Source organism: Lissotriton vulgaris, chromosome 11 (assembly GCF_964263255.1).
Source record: "Lissotriton vulgaris chromosome 11, aLisVul1.2, whole genome shotgun sequence".
NCBI lineage: Eukaryota > Metazoa > Chordata > Amphibia > Caudata > Salamandridae > Lissotriton > Lissotriton vulgaris.
In genome coordinates, this window is record NC_141699.1 from 592,817,966 (window position 1) to 592,834,399 (window position 16,434).

The 16,434-nt window shown below is 46.5% G+C and overlaps 1 protein-coding gene across 1 annotated transcript in view; it reads right to left on the bottom strand.

The window, feature by feature from the left end:
• Positions 1–16,434, bottom strand: part of LOC147683193 (uncharacterized) — a 502,788-nt gene that overhangs the window by 426,133 nt on the left and 60,221 nt on the right. The window contains exon 3 of the mRNA XM_086942506.1: positions 8,996–9,309. Within this exon, the coding sequence (XP_086798632.1) occupies positions 8,996–9,309 (314 nt within the window). The remainder of the gene's footprint in view (positions 1–8,995; positions 9,310–16,434) is intronic.

Here is a 16,434-nt window from a genome sequence, read left to right on the forward strand (position 1 = left end):
TCCATATATGTCATCCCAAGCCTTCCCCAGTTCAAGCCTGATTGCTACCTCGGATATACCTTTCCTCAGAGCCTTTGGCTGAAAGATTTAAATGTGTTATAGTAGTACATGCTAGATCAGAAAAGGAAACAGCATGTATTTTTACATTATACTCCTTACTTACTGCAATCACATTTCTTCTGCCCATTCAATTGAAAATGCATACCAAGTCCACTGCAACAAAGGTTGCCTAATTCTCTTGCATCAAACCACTTGGCAGTGATTGCACCTTCTACATAGCTACTTGTGCCAACCAGAGAGTGGGGGGGCATCTTCCATCACCAATAATGACACCTCACATTATCCCTCGTCCCCCTCTGTGGTGACTGACAGGCGGTCAGAACTCCAAGACTGGAGGACGCAGTGGGACGCTCACTGCCCCCATGGGAAGGACAAGAGGCAACAGCTACATGGCACATGCACAGGCTGCGCCCCCTCACACCAGGCCCACGCTTAACAACAAGTGACCACCACCATACCAGAAGCAGTAGCAATCAAGCTTGACCAAATCCTGTACCTATTGCTACAACTAGAACTGCATTTGTGGCCAAGATATATTCAGTCACATCATAATGTGACTTGACCTCTGGTCAAAGGTAGCACTCTTCCCAGCAGCGCTGCTTGTCAGCCGGTTCACCAGAGCCTTGTGCCTCTCTCCCCTGGGTTTGAGGCTGCTCTGCTCCTTACCGGTGTTTGCCGCTTCTCCCCCCCCTACCGACACCTATTGCTGCGTGACTATTGCCTGTATTTTAACTGTATTGTGCATCATTCACTGTCCCTGTACTTTGCCTCTGTCCCTGCAATCTCTTCCATTTCCCGCCGCTGCGACCCCACCCCCGTTCAGCCCTGCTCCCACCTCCCACTTCTCTGCTCCCGCCCCCCTCCCCTACTAAAGGCGACCGCTGCAGGGAGCGCACAGTATTCCTTGACCTCTGGTCAAAGGTAGCACTCTTACCAGCAGCGCCGCTTGTCAGCCGGTTCGCCCGAGCCTTGTGCCTCTCTCCCCTGTGTTCGAGGCTGCTCTGCTCCTTCCCAGTGTTTGCCGCTTTCTCCCCCTAGCGACACCTATTGCTGCGTGACTGTTGCCTGTATTTTAACCGTATTGTGCATCATTCACTGTCCCTGTACTTTGCCTCTGTCCCTGAAATCTCTTCCATTTTCCGAGAACTGCGACCTCACCCCCGTTCAGACCTGCTCCTACCTCCCACTCCTCTGCTCCCACCCCATCCCCTACTGCCTCTTGCCTGCTCCCTGCCGCCCGCCTGTTTTGCCGCCGTTCCCCGCTCCCTCCCGCCGCTGCATCCCTGAGACCCCCCCCGCACTCCATTGGACACCCTGCTCCTGCCTCCCAGCTGCTCCTCCCTCCTTAAACCCTCTTATGGAGGACGCTAAGGCAAGTCCATCTGCTCCCTTCAGCCCCTGGACCTCGCAAACGCCACAACACCAGACTCCGCTACGACGCCAGCACCCTCTACGCACTCAACGGCGGCTGAAACCACACCAGCTTCCAAGGCGCACCGAAACGGACTCACTGACCTTTCTCCTGCCACACCTGCAGCTTCACCTGCGACAGAACCACCAAACCTCCAAGGACGGGACCCAACCACATCCGCCGCATACTCCTCAACACCCGCTCCGCTCTCAAACACACTGTCGAGCTCTGGGATCTGCTCGACACCTCCGCCCCAGATATGGCCTTCCTGACCGAGACCTGGTGGAACGACTCCTCAGCGCCCAACATCACCAAAGCCATCCCGGACGGCTACAAAATCACCCGCAGGGATCGCGCCAACGGAATCGGAGGAGGAATACCCATCGTCCACAAGTCCACCCTCAAGGTCGCCACCCACGCAGACGACACCCTCAACACCGCCGAACACCTGCACTTTCGGATCCACACAGACCCCAACACCACCCTCAGAGGAACACTCATCTACAGACCCCCCGGACCCAGAGCTCAATTCAGCGACTCCATCGCCGACCTCACCAGCACCCATGCACTCGCCTCCATGGACTACATCCTCCTCGGAGACCTGAATTTCCACCTCGAGAACAACAACGACGCCAACTCCACCACCCTGATCGACAACCTCGACAACCTTGGCCTCAGACAACTCGTCACCGCACCCACCCACGCCGCTGGCCACACGCTGAACCCCGTCTTCTCGGCAGGCACCCACGTCACTTTTGACCACACCACCGAACTCCACTGGACCGACCACCGCTGCATCCATTTCACCTTCAATAAACCACCCACGCACCACTGCACCCAACAGCTTCCTCGCCTCTGCTAGAGCAAAGTCACCGAAGACCAGCTGATCACCACCCTCGCCCAAAACCCACCCATCGACCCCACTAACCCAGACACCGCAGCCCGCAACCTCAGACAGTGGATCAACGACTGCGCCAACACCCTCGCCCCATTCAAGAAACCCTCCAACAACCACGCCAGCAAGAGAGCCACCTGGTACACCGACAAGCTGCAGACCTCCAAACGCGCATGCCGGAAAGTGGAGAAGATATGGCTCCACGAACGCACTCCGGACAACCACACAGCCCACATGGACGCCACCCCCAGACATCACCACCTCATCGGATTAGCCAAGAGATCCTCCTTCAAAGACCACCTGGATAACAACGCACATGACAGCAAAGAGCTCTTCAGCATCGTAAAGGAACTCTCCAACCCCAGCACCAACGTCAACGACATACCGCCCTCACAAGAACTGTGCAACTCACTAGCCATCTTCTTCCACCGCAAGATCGCTGACATCCATGACAGCTTCAACACCATGACCGCCCGACTACGCCAGACCCCACCTCCCCTGTGAACACCACCAGCTCCAACCGCCTTACCTCCTGGTCCAACGTCAACGACGACGAGACACGCAAGGTCATGAACTCCAACCACTCAGGATCTCCGTCAGACCCATGCCCACACCACATATTCAACAAAGAAGATGCTGCCATCGCACCCCGACTACAGAAGGTCATCAACATCTCCTTCGAAACAGCAACATTCCCGGAAAGCTGGAAACACTCCGAAATCAACGCCCTCCTCAAGAAGCCCAAGGCGGACCCCAAGGACCTCAAGAATTCCGGCCCATCTCCCTGGTCCCGTTCCTGGCAAAGGTCATCGAGAAAATCGTCAACATGCAACTGGCCCGGAAGACAGCATCTTGGACCCGTCCCAGTCCGGGTTCAGACGAAACCATAGCACCGAGACAGCCCTCATCGCTGCCACAGACGACATCAGGCGCCAACTCGACAACGGCGAAACATCAACCCTCATCTTCCTGGACCTGTCAGCCGCCTTCGACACGGTCTGCCATCGCACTCTAAAGACACGCCTCCTAGAAGCCGGAATCCAAGAGAAGGCCCTTGACTGGGCCACGTCCTTCCTCTCCGGCAGAACCCAGAGCGTCCGCCTCCCGCCCTTCCGATCCGAGGCCACCGACATCATCTGCGGTGTCCCCCAGGTCTCATCCCTCAGCCCGACGCTGTTCTATGTCTACATGGCCCCCCTCGCACAAGTTGCCCGCCAACACGACCTCAACATTATCGCCTAAGCCGACGACACCCAGCTCATCCTCTCCCTCACCAAGGACCCGCACACCGCCAAAACCCACCTCCACGAGGGAATGAAGGCCGTTGCCGACTCGATGAGGAACAGCCGTCTGAAGCTGAATTCGAACAAGACGGAGATACTTATCCTCGGACCCACCCCCTCAGCCTGGGACGACTCCTGGTGGCCGACCACACTGGGAACAGTACCGACACCCACCGACCATGCACGCAACCTAGGATTCATCCTTGACTCCTCCCTCTCCAAGTCTAAACAGGTCAACCCCGTCTCCTCCTCCTGCTACAACACCCTCCGCATGCTCGGCAGGATCTACAAGTGGATCCCAACCGAAACAAGAAGAACGGTGACACAGGCCCTCGTCAGCAGCAGACTGGACTACAGCAACGCACTCTACGCAGGAATCCCAGCCAAACACCTACGACGACTACAACGCATCCAAAAGGCCTCCGCCCGACTGATCGTCAACGTCCCCCGCCGCAGCCACATCAGAGACCTACACTGGCTCCCCGTCGACAAGAGGATCACCTTCAAGCTCCTCACCCACGCACACAAAGCACTCCACAACGCCGGACCAGACTACCTGAACAGCAGACTCCGCTTCTACACCCCCACCCGCCAGCACCGCTCCGCCAGCCTCACCCTTGCAGCTGTCCCCCGCATCCAACGAACAACCTCCAGCGGCAGATCCTTCTCCTACCACGCCGCCAAAACCTGGAACACCCTCCCTACCCACCTACGGCAGACCCAAGACCTACTCGCCTTCAGAAGACTTCTCAAGACCTGGCTCTTCGAGCAGTAGCGGCACCCTCTCCCCTCAGTGCCTTAAGACCCTCACGGGTAAGTAGCGTGCTTTACAAGTACTCTGATTGATTGATTGATCTTAACCTCCTGCAGGACGGCCACAAGCTTGCCGACCTTGTTAAGTGAACCGAGGAGAATATAAAACATATGCTCCCTCGCACAACAGAACTTAGTCAGAACTAAAGTATACCATAGAGACCAAGAACACTTAGATCTCAAATAATCTTTTGGAAGCCTATGCTGAAGACTATAATTGGCCTAATTACCCTTGCAAAAATGATTATGCGACCTCGACTATTGCATCTGTTTTTTAATTTCTTTTATGTCTTTCATCATGGTTCTTCCGATCCATAGACCGTGTACTGGGTACTTGATAGGAATACAGGTTGGCAAAGGGTTTCATTGGCCAAGTTAAGGCTCCCTCTCTAGCAGGAGGACCTATGTACCACCTACGTTGAATATTACTACTTGGTGGCATAACTCCAATGGTCTTCATGCTGGTTGGTGGAGCATTCTTCAGCTGAAGCTGCCCTGGCAGCGACTCACTTAAAAGTTGCTGAGCTACCGGAGCTCTCTCTTCCCACTATTTACACCCCAGTCAAGTCTATTGGGAATAGCATTATTTTGTTATAGAAGAAACAAAACGTATTAGTCAACCAGAACCATATGGCCATTCCCTTACAGAGTATCCTGGAATATAGACAAGACCTTTGCAGGTACAAAATTGAGACCTGGGAAAATGTGGAACTTCTGTCAATCGTCAATTTGCTTAGGATGCCATTCGACTTCCCTTTCAATCCCTGACGCAGCAATGTAGTTTACATCCTGGACAATTCCTAGCACACAGGAAGTGGATCAGAGCACTACACTCGCACTAGGCCATCACTGACACCAAACCGTCTCTCTGCGATCTAGTACAGGCATTATATTCCATGGAATTAATAAGAAAACTGTTAATGAAGCTTAGAAAGGCTATACAATCATATACAGGTCCCTCCCTGTCCAAACCCAGGTAAGGTTGGGTGGCTAATATAGGCAGAGCTCTCATTCATAAGGAATAGGACAAATCCCTTGCCTAGGACACCCTGCAATGCGATTTTCAAGTATATACAATTTAATGTTCTTGATAAAGTGTACTTGACTTGTAAGTTTCTACACAATATCTTTCAGAATGTAAATCCTGAATGCATCAGATGTCATGAGAATGGAGCGGATATAAAAACAGATATTGGGATTCCTATCACATAGTAACTGTCTGAAGCACGGTTTGCAGCACTTTCTGTACCACGCTTGGAGAAAGAGGCATGTGCTGCCTTGAATTCAGTCTTATGGGGCTCTTTAAATGCACTAAGCACCACAGAGTGGAATCTAGATTTATGGTCCTAGCATTACTCGTCACCAAGAGAGCAATCCCCTCTAATCGGAAATCCCCTTATCTACCCAGGATCAAACAATGGCTTAGATCATCTTTAAATGAGTGGAGGTGGAAATTACAGTCTTCAAGAGGAAGGAAGCAGAGGTCTCAGAAAACACTACATCGCAAGGCCGTGATTGACATTCTGCTGGCTCTTAAGAGGAAGATCAGTGATGACACCAAACTCCCCTGAGATTACTTCCCTATAATGAGTCCCATGTAAGGGAGTGCAGGGGTCCATCTTGCTCTGATCAATCTACTATATAATTCTGATGGCTTCGCGGCTGCCGCCCCGTGGGATCTCCCTAGTTCTCCCTTGTGATACATAATCCAGTCATACAACTACTGCTGTGATATATACATTGCATCAAATGTGTGAATTGTGAATCCTAACGGATATAGCTGAAGTACATGCTAATTTATAGGGGTTTCCTGGGTACCCACATCTAACCTTCATGACTGTACCTGAGTATGTTCTAGTTATCCGTTTTAACATGTCACAGCAGATTAATGATGGCACAGTGTTTCACATAGACTATTAATGTGCTCCTCCGTGCTGTTCACTGCTGGAATATACCAGAATGTATGAAAGATATAAGATCCATGTCTGATTCACAAACGTAAACTGAGACGAAAGTCTAACTTTATGACTTTCGGTATTCACAAAGGGCATTTACAAGTAGCAAACTTAGAATTCTGTCTCAGTTTAACGTAACTTTTGGTCTCAGTTAAACCTAAGACCAAAAATTAAGTTAAACTAAGACAAAAGTCTAACTTTACTACTCGTAAATGCCCTTTTTTGAATACCTAGAGTTGAAAAGTTAGACTTTCGTCTCAGTTTACCCTTGTGAATCGGACCCTACATGTTCATTTGTAGTAAACTGTGTTATATGCTAATATAAAATGTTCCTAAATACAGTAATGGCGATCAACACTTTAAAAGTAGGTCTTACTTTGTAAATGTTAAATACCCAGTAAAGATTTTTTTTTGTAATCGCCTGCAATGCACTGCTTATGATCTCACACGTCACAGATGACAATGACAAATGGCATAATCAATGACATCATTGGTGGAATCCCAGATCACATCACAATCGACATTATCAATCAGATCACTATGGATGGCACAGACAATGTAGCTCCGGACCAACACAGGTAACCTTTGGTACAAAACAAATCATCTCTAAGCACATCAAATGAAATCTGACCATAACTTTGCAGTCAAAATGCTACGATTATTAAACTAGAAATCACTGCTCCTTTATCAAATCGACTAAAAATGTCTGCCTTTCACCCTGCAGCTGGGCTTGGGGGCAGGTGATGCAAATGTCAGAGTCTATTTTGATCAGTAGGAATGGAGGCTGGGTTCATGGGGGAGAAGTACGGAACATGGTCAAATACCATTCTCAGAACTCAACCCATGCACATAAATAACATTGCTATTGTGGCAGTGGTCCAATGGGCCATGCGTGTTCACAATCACCACTGTAGTTTACACTTCGATAGGCTGCTGAGAGCAGCCTGTAGTACGCATGTGTTTACAATCACCCCGTGGCCTCCCGAGATCCTGGGATATGTATGTTTGCATGTGCAGATGATCACCCTTTTGGGGCGTTTTTGAGGTGGAATGAGGGCATTTTTCATTCTTCTGGAATGTGCTCTCATACCCCTGAGGCTCATATTATTATTGGATTGTCCATTTATGGGCCTGCAAAACATTTCTCACGCCACGAGCACAGGTGTTGAATATAGTCCAGGAATTCCTTCAAGTCCACTCAAAAATCTGAGTCTCAATGTCCCACAGACACATATCCGTGGATGAGTGAATAATGTGTGTAAGACTACGGACTTTGTAATGTCAAATAAGGTTTTGATGGATGTAAAACTATCACTAAACAAATGCATTAATCACTTACATGATAGCAAGCCATAAATTCATACTCCATAGTATCGTAAATAAGATTTATAAAACTTCCAGATTTTCCTACTAGTGAATTATGCCCAACCTAAAAACTGACCACTAGAATACAAATATGATCTGTAGTTCCCAACATAGCAAAGCAGTATTAAGCAAGTCTGCAACTCCTAAATCTTTAAAGAAACTAAAATTGGACTGACATGCCTGCTCCTTGGATGTTCCCATAGGGGACATAATACAATACAATGGTAAACAACCTTTACAACGCAACTTTTACCACGCAGTGCCTTTACAACGCGGTATTTACAACGCAAACCATTACAACACATTGCGCTGGGGGCGCTCTAGGATATGGAATAAGTTTAATTTACTATCCAACACCTTCCCTAGTGTCCACGGGGACTGGTGTTGGAATAGTAAATTAAACTTTTCACTATCCAGCACCCCAAAGCGCTATGCGTTGTAATGGATTGCGATGTAAAAACCGCGTTGTAAAGGCATGCGTGGTAAAAGCATGCGTTGTAATGTCATACATCCCAATACAATGCATATGCGACTGTAAGAATCACCCATCGCATGAGCAGAGAACCCTTCAGGAACTCTAATCATTGATAATACCAAAGCAAATCTAAACTGAGAAAGCAGGTTCTGAAAATACACATTTTTGTCAACACTGCATTATTTTCAGGCTGCTGGCAACACAGAATTTGATACAATTGTACTCTGGACTTAGGATGGTCAATGCTCCCTTGTGTGTTTTAATGACCAGAAAAGCATAGAGGAGCCAAACTTTCTCACCTTTTATTGTTGTGGAAGGTTCGCTAAACATGCTCAAACAGCATGGCAGAAAAATCTCTATAACAGTAAGGAGGAGCAGTTTTGAGCTATATGTTTTGAGCTATGGAGAACCTACAACATGTAAAAGGTGACTGAATTATTTTCTCTTGTGTATGATTACAGGTTTAATGAGTGACCTCTACTCAGAGAACCATCCTATAATCATCAGTGCTTAGGGTGGACCTTCCTGCTTTAATGGGCACAAAACCTTCATCCAGTCACAAGGGCAGCACTATCATATTGAAAAGTTTGTCTTCATCTGTATCTGTAGGCCAGCAATGTTGGACATTCCCAATAGCGTAAGATGTTAAGAGGTTTATTTCCTATCATTCTCACTCATCCTCGTCCATGACCACCCAGCCCCTGTCCCAAGGGAGGACAGACCCAGAGACCACCCTACCTTCGCGCTGGCTTCCACACTGCTGGCAGGGGCTAGGAAGCTACCCAGAAAGGCTTGATTCAGGTAGGTGCGCTTGAAGGACAGGGCCTGGCGCAGATCGCGCAGCGCACTATCTTGGTAGTCCTGGAGCTGGACTTCGAAGAGGGTCTGGCCCTCCCGGCCCACTGTCTGGATGTTGATTGACGGCACCAGCCTGACGCAGCTGGTGTTCCTCATAGAGAAGACAGTGCGCAACAGCGTTTCAAGTCGTGCTGGAAGGTCCGAATGCAGATAATCCATGACGTCCAGGCCAATGGATAGGTGCAGGGAGCAACCTGTGGATATGGAGAGTAAACAGACGTCCCATTCAGTACACGCCTCTATGGTAGTAAATAACACAATTATATGACATGCTTATATGTGCAGATTTCTAATACAGACCTCCTGAGTCTATATGTTACAGGGTGTATTGCTGCCCATCCCTGTTACACTGATTATCCCAGCCCAGAAAGGATGACTAATTGAGCAAACCTGTGATTTGTAGGTTCACTCATCTCAGTAACATCAGTAGGTGCTCAACATGGTGAAGTATATTATTTTCTGAAACTAGAGTAGTTCGGTGTCAAGGTGATTGACAAAGCTTGCAGGAATCATGATCTAAACAAAGTAATTAAAACCAAAGATTTCCCGACCAGGCAATGCCTTATCTATGAATAATAAAGCAAGAGACAATTTAAGATTCCCCTTGCTTACTATGCTCACTATACTACCACTGGAATACAACACTGGAAGCCAGGGTCGGATTGGGATCAAAATTAGGCCCGGGCACCAAACGAAAATGTGGCCCACACTTATGCATAATGACTTTTCCTAAAATGTTGGTTAGTTAGTATCAGAGGGTTATTTTCCTCGCTCAATTTCCTTTTCTCTTCCCTTCTTTTGCCATTCTTCTCCACGTCTCACTTTTCCTTTTGTTTCCACAATGCGCCCCTCGCGCATTCCATTTTGTTATTCCCCCCATGTATATTCTCCCCCCCTTTGTCATTTTGTCCCATGATGAATGTTTTTCACAGTAATGCTGTAAAAAAACATTTTTTTTTGAGTAGTTAACAAAAGTTTTTTTTTTGCTTAATTTGGTTCTTAGCGTTATTTTTTTTTTAATTTTCTCTAGTTAGAAAACGGGAGCCCCCCTCACAGTTTTGAAGATGGCAAGGTGGCAGCAGACACCCAAGGCTCTTCTGTCTCCTGGTTAATGTAATGTTAATGTTAATTACATTTGCAGAGCGCAGCTGCTACCCGGAGGTGTCATGGTGCTGGGGTGAAGAACTCGAGAGGATCATAGGAGTAGTGTGTTGCGTGGGCTAGTCTGTGAACAGCCATGTTTTTAAAGCCTTCCTGAATGCCATCAGATTTGTCATGTGCCTTAGATGTATTGGGAGGGTATTTCATGTTTTAGCAGCATTGGCAATGACCCTTCTGCCACCCTAACTAGCTTTTTTCGTCCGAGGTAACATCACCAATTTAGCATCTGAGGACCAAAGTGCTCTTTTAGGTGAGTACCAACGGAAGTGTCGTTTTAAAAAGTCTGGGTCTGTTCCCTGAAGGGCCTTGAAGACCAGACATAGCGCTTTAAATTGGGTGCGCTTCCTAATCGGTAGCCAGTTAAGTTTTTTGATCTCTGTTTTAACCAATGCATATTTTGGGGTGCCCGTAAGGAGTCTGGCCGTTGCATTTTGCAGCATTTGAAGTTTATTCATTGCTCCTTCTTGTATCTTGAGGTATAGACTATTACAATAGCCTCCCCTAATCTCAGGCACAGTCTGAGGCAACGACGGAGAGAGCGTGGCCTCCCTTATCCTGAGCTTGGTCCAGGCGAGGTGAGGTACTATCCCCTGTCACGAAGTGTGAGAATAACACCATCTGACATGGAGGAATAGAGAAACATATATCCTTTATGGTTTAATTTAATCACTTTATTGATGGTTGATTTAATTTGTAGCACGCACAAGCAGTGACAATAATACCTTTTAAGAACAGAGGCCCTGATGAAGCCGTAGGAGGTGGCAGAAACATGTCGGCCCACATGTAGTTATTTGTTTAAACTGCATTTTTTGCACTGTTCCTGTTTTTAATAAGAAAGAAGCCTACAGCTATTAAAGTTTTTGACTTTACGCTTTCTATTCTAATTTTAATCACACACTGTCTCACTTTTGTTTCACTGCACTGACTCCCATTGAGTGATCCCACGCATGGTCTACCGAGCGACTGAGGGCTTTGTTCCCTGTCCTAGAAGGTGGTTTGTAAGGTATCTCAATTATCCAGAGATACCCCATCCCAACCTTTTGAATGACCAAATGATAAGATTATAAGATCACTTACAAGACATTGATGGGAATCCATCTCTGGACCTTGGGTCTCACCCACTTTTGCTGGGAAGAAAATGCGTTGGGCAGTATATTTGATATAGGACTTTTTAGGTTTTCCAACGAGCACCTGTAGGGCTCAGAGTCTTAGGAGATGAGAGTATTTGGTTGACTCTCTTACTAGACCCCCAGGCTTCGTGTGTTGAACAGTATGTTTATTAGGGGATGATAGCTTGGGCAGGTCTTAAAAATTCCCTTAGACCCTCCACTACCTGTTTTGTGATTATAATAGTCTAACCTCGGCATTACCAATGTTGTAACTACCATCTGTTGTGCGTCCTTAGGTAGTAGCGGCATTATTTTCTTGCATGATCTGATAATGTACGATGTGGTGGATGCCACGAAGTTCACCTGGTTTTTGACACTGAGTGTATCATCAATCCATACTCCTAGGTTTTTTAACCTTTCTAGTTGTGGAGGGCAATGGTCCTAGGGAGTTCGGCCAACAGTCTGAGATCCAAAAGGTTGGATTGTTGCCGAAAAGCACACCTCCGAAGGCAATCATCACGATTGTCTGCCGGGCGGAAAAGGCCAATAATATGGTGGTGCAGGCACCGCCACCCATATTATGATGGGTGCGGTAGAATGCCTTTCCATGGCGGAGACTCTACCATGGAAAGGCATGCGTAATTCACTGTTGGGGCATGTTACGGGCCTCCGGGGGTGAAGGGCTGCACTTGGGAAGTACCTTTGGTACCCCCCGACATTGGCATGCACAAGGTGGCAGGCATCGTGCGGTGCCTGTCACGTTGTGCAGGCCAATGCACAACATGCATATTTGGCATTGTGGCAGGTGCAGCACAAAGCACCGCCCGCCACTATGTTAAATATGCAGGATGCGACCACCAGGGTGGTGGTCGCATCCTAATTGGCACAGCGGGACCGCCGCACCTCTGGCAGCGGTCCCATGTACCATGACGGTGGGGGGCGGACTTTGTCTGCCCACCATCGTAATGGGCCCCTAAGTTGTTTAATTCCAGACAGCTCCATGGGACCTAGACCATCTACTTATGTAAGATTAATGCTCACCAGATCGGACCGACCAGTCCTGTGGATGATGGCCCCAAGGCTCCTGCCCCCAACAGGAACAACTCTTCCATCTGGATAGGACGGGAAGGAAAGCCTCTACCTCACTGTCATGCCTGTTTTTGATGTTGGGTCAGGACAAAATGAAACACACTTTAAACATCTGGTTTGGGAGGGTGGGGAGGGAGGGATCCAAAAGAAAATAAATGGTGGGCTTTTGTGATAGGGTGGGAAGTATATGTAAATTGGTATGGCTATGCCAGATATTGGGTGTACCTCTTTCATCGACTAATGGGTAAACTCAGAATAGCTTCAATTAATATCTGTGGATTAAATAATCCCCAAAAGAGACGGAGAGTCAGCTTGGATGTCCAATTCTTGAAGGCTGATATCATCTGCCTTCAAGAAACCCATATCAAAGCCAGTAGACGGGAGGTTTTGGAGTTGGCAGGTTACCAATTGATCTTTAGTACCATGCAGGACACGAGGACAAGAGGCGCGGCAGAAAAAGACACGGAAAGGACTAGCTAGGTTTTCTCAATCCAGCACCGATAAAATGGGAAAATGGGTAATCACTCAATGTTGTCTAGATAATAACGTGTTTAAACTATGTTCGGTTTATGGCTCGGTTCTTGATGATCCAGCAATGTTTGAATGGCTGAATATGGAATTAGTGGGGTGGTCCCTTCCACTTACTATTTGCGGGGATTTCAATATCAATATGAGCTGTCAAACTTCTAATCAAACACAGGTAGTGTATCAAGGTCGTAAACCCAAAGTCTTTAAGTCTTTGGCACAGTTTAGCCTACTTCATGGGCTGTCAGATGTCTGGGCAAAGCAAGAATCTATGACCAGGGGTTCACGTATTTTTCTACTCCACATCAAATACATGTTACATTGGACTATTTCTTTGTGTCACAGGAGCTGCTGCAGGGATGTAGAATTATCAAATACCCTAGAGTTATCTCCGATCACAACCCTTTGGTGCTGGAAATAAATATCCAGATTAAATCTCTACCGGCACGCTGGACATTCAACAGAGCTTAACTCGGCGAGGAAGGCTATATACACCACGTGAAGCTGTGGATTCCCAGGTTTATTGAAGAAAATTTAGGGAGCACTAGCATTCATGTAGTCTGGGACACTCTCAAGGCTGGCGCCAGGGGGGAAACCTCTAAGTATGGTTGGGAGATTCAAAAGACAGAGAAAAATCTATTACACACACTATATGGTGAACTGGGAATGGCGGAAACACATCTGATAGATGCTATCTCTGATGGGGTAGACTCTGAGACAGCTCAATCAAGGTTTTTACTCACCAGGTCGACAACCACAGAGATTTCAGTCAAGAAAGTTGCTGGAAGGTATATGACTTGGCGCAACTGGGCATAATGCGTGTAACAAAAGGGTAGGTCACATGCTGGCAGTCCGCACTAGAGAGAAGGTGGTACAAGCTTGAATCGCTGAAATTAGAGACCCTAGCATCGGTTTGGTCACTGAGCCGGCAGCAGTTCTTTCTGTAATCCAAAAATGTAACCAGAAGTCATACACAAAGGATCTCCACGTAGAGGATAGAGTAATAGAGGAATATCTAAATGGATAAACCTTGGAACAGCTTTCCCCTGAGGAGAGAGAAATCTTACAAGTACCCATAAAAGCTGAAGAGGTAAGAAAGGCGATCAAATCTATACCATCAGGTAAGGCTGTTGGTACTGATCTAATACCAGGGGAATTCTATAAGATATTCACTGTACAGCTATTGGAAATTATGCAAGGGATATTTTAAGGGCACAATCAGGTGAGAAGGCTCCTGAATCCTGGAAATTGGCTACTATAGTGGAGTTCCCGAAAAAAGGTAAACCCAATAACGAACTGGGTTCCTACCGACTAATTACATTGGTCAATATTGACACAAAAATATATGCTAAAATTCTTGCTAATAGGCTAGCCTTAGTTATTAAGAAATTAGTTTCTCCTTACCAACATCGAATTGTCCCGTGCCAGGGCACGACAGATCATATTCGATGGACTATTGCCCTATTTGATTCCACCAAGCTTACTGGAGACCCTATGGCTCTAATACTATTAGATACTAATACTAATGGGGTCTCCTGCCCATTTCTATGGGCAACTATGGAGAGAAAGGGGTGGGTAAGGGGTATATAGGTGCTATTTAGATTATGTATCTGGAGCCTACTGCCAGAATAGCTATGATGGGTTCTACATCCAACATAATCAAGATTACACAATGCACGCAACAGAGTTGTCCCTGCTCTCCTCTATTGTTTGCGTTTACATCGACCCTTTAATCAGGAAAATAGAGGAGAACGAAATGATCCAGGCTATACATACTAAAGGAGGAGACACTAAGATCTTAGCCTATGCGGACGACCTGTCTATAGTTACACCTAACCTGCGAGATGCCCTTGTGGAGATAGAAAGGGAGGAAAATCACTTTAGTAATATTTCAGCGTACCATCTAACCAATAGCAAAACACAAATTGTTAAGAACGATAAAATAGACCTGGAAGATGAGCGAGTAATACAGAACGCTAGATATCTGGGGTTCGAAATTAGTGCTAATGTTGATAAAATTGTTAATATTATTCTGGAGCCATTATTGCAGAAATTTTAAATAGATTTTACTAGAATGAATAATTGAAATCTTACACTGTTAGGTAAGAGCAATGTTATCAAAATTTTATTTCTAACAAAAATCCTATATTTTTTCAGAGCCATCCCAGTTGAAATAAACAAATCCTGGTTTTTAGCTTTAAACCAGTTGATCTCTAGATTTGTATGGGCTGGACAATGCCCTCGGAGAGCCTTAAAATACAAGACTCTGCCAAGAGACCGCAGGGGTTGGACGGTTCCAAATCTTCAATTGTATTATTGGGCCGCAGCTATTCATGACAGTGAGATGAGGGAAGAATCAAACATTTCTATATATGAGTTACTATATGGGATAGACGCTTGAGGCTGTCTTATGTGCCAAATTGACTTCGCTTATTTTAAAAGGGTCAAATTTAAGGTATTGTTGGGGGCTTTTAGGGTCTGGACCGCAGTCCGAAAGAAATTGAATCTGGGAAGGGTTCACAGATATACCCCCCCCGGCAAACAATGATTTACTTCCAGACATATTTCACGATGTATATATGAGATATTGGTCCAAAAGAAGAGGGAGGTATTTAGGGGATTTAGTGGAAGACAAGAAGATCTATTAGTTCGATACAATTAAAGGAAAATTTGGGATCAGGCATAATCACTTTTTTAAAATATTTACAGTTAAGGGATTTCCTGACTAAGAAAGTAGATAGCTGTAGTAAAGTTCCTTTAATGTATACTTTACTGGGGGCTCAGCCAACATTGTCTACAATTTATAAATTACTCAATAAAGAAATGGGAGACGATGTATTAAAACACACAAATTGCTGGCATGATCTCCTGCAAGTGGGGACCACAGAATGTGATAACTCCCTCCTGTTGGGTCAAACAGCATTTATTTTGGCTAATTTGCAAGTACAATGTTTTCAAACTTGGCTCAATTTATATATTACACCTGCACAAATCTTTAGATGGGAGGGGGCCTCAGGTGTGCATTGCTCTCGATGTGGAGCTCTAGCCGCCGACAGCATATGTTTGCTACATGTCCTAAACTTGTTTTCCTCCACACCGAGATCGGTAAACGCCTCAGAAATATGTTGGGATTTGGGGTGGATTTAACTACCCAAGTGATTATTCTCGGGGGGAGTAATCAGGAAATGGCTGGGCCAAATCCGACTTTGGTGTTTACAGCCATGGCTGTACTTAGGCTCAGTTTTGCCAGTGCCTGGCTTGATCAGGATCCTCCTTCTGTACGTTTTTGGCTTGGCAAATTGTTAGCAGTATACCGGTGGAAGATGGCTGTGTACAAACGAAGGGAATATGGGGCAGCAAAAAAAGGCTTTGGAATATGCCAGTAATCAGATGGATTAATGGGTATGATGGTTGAATGGAAATCAGTTTAGGAAA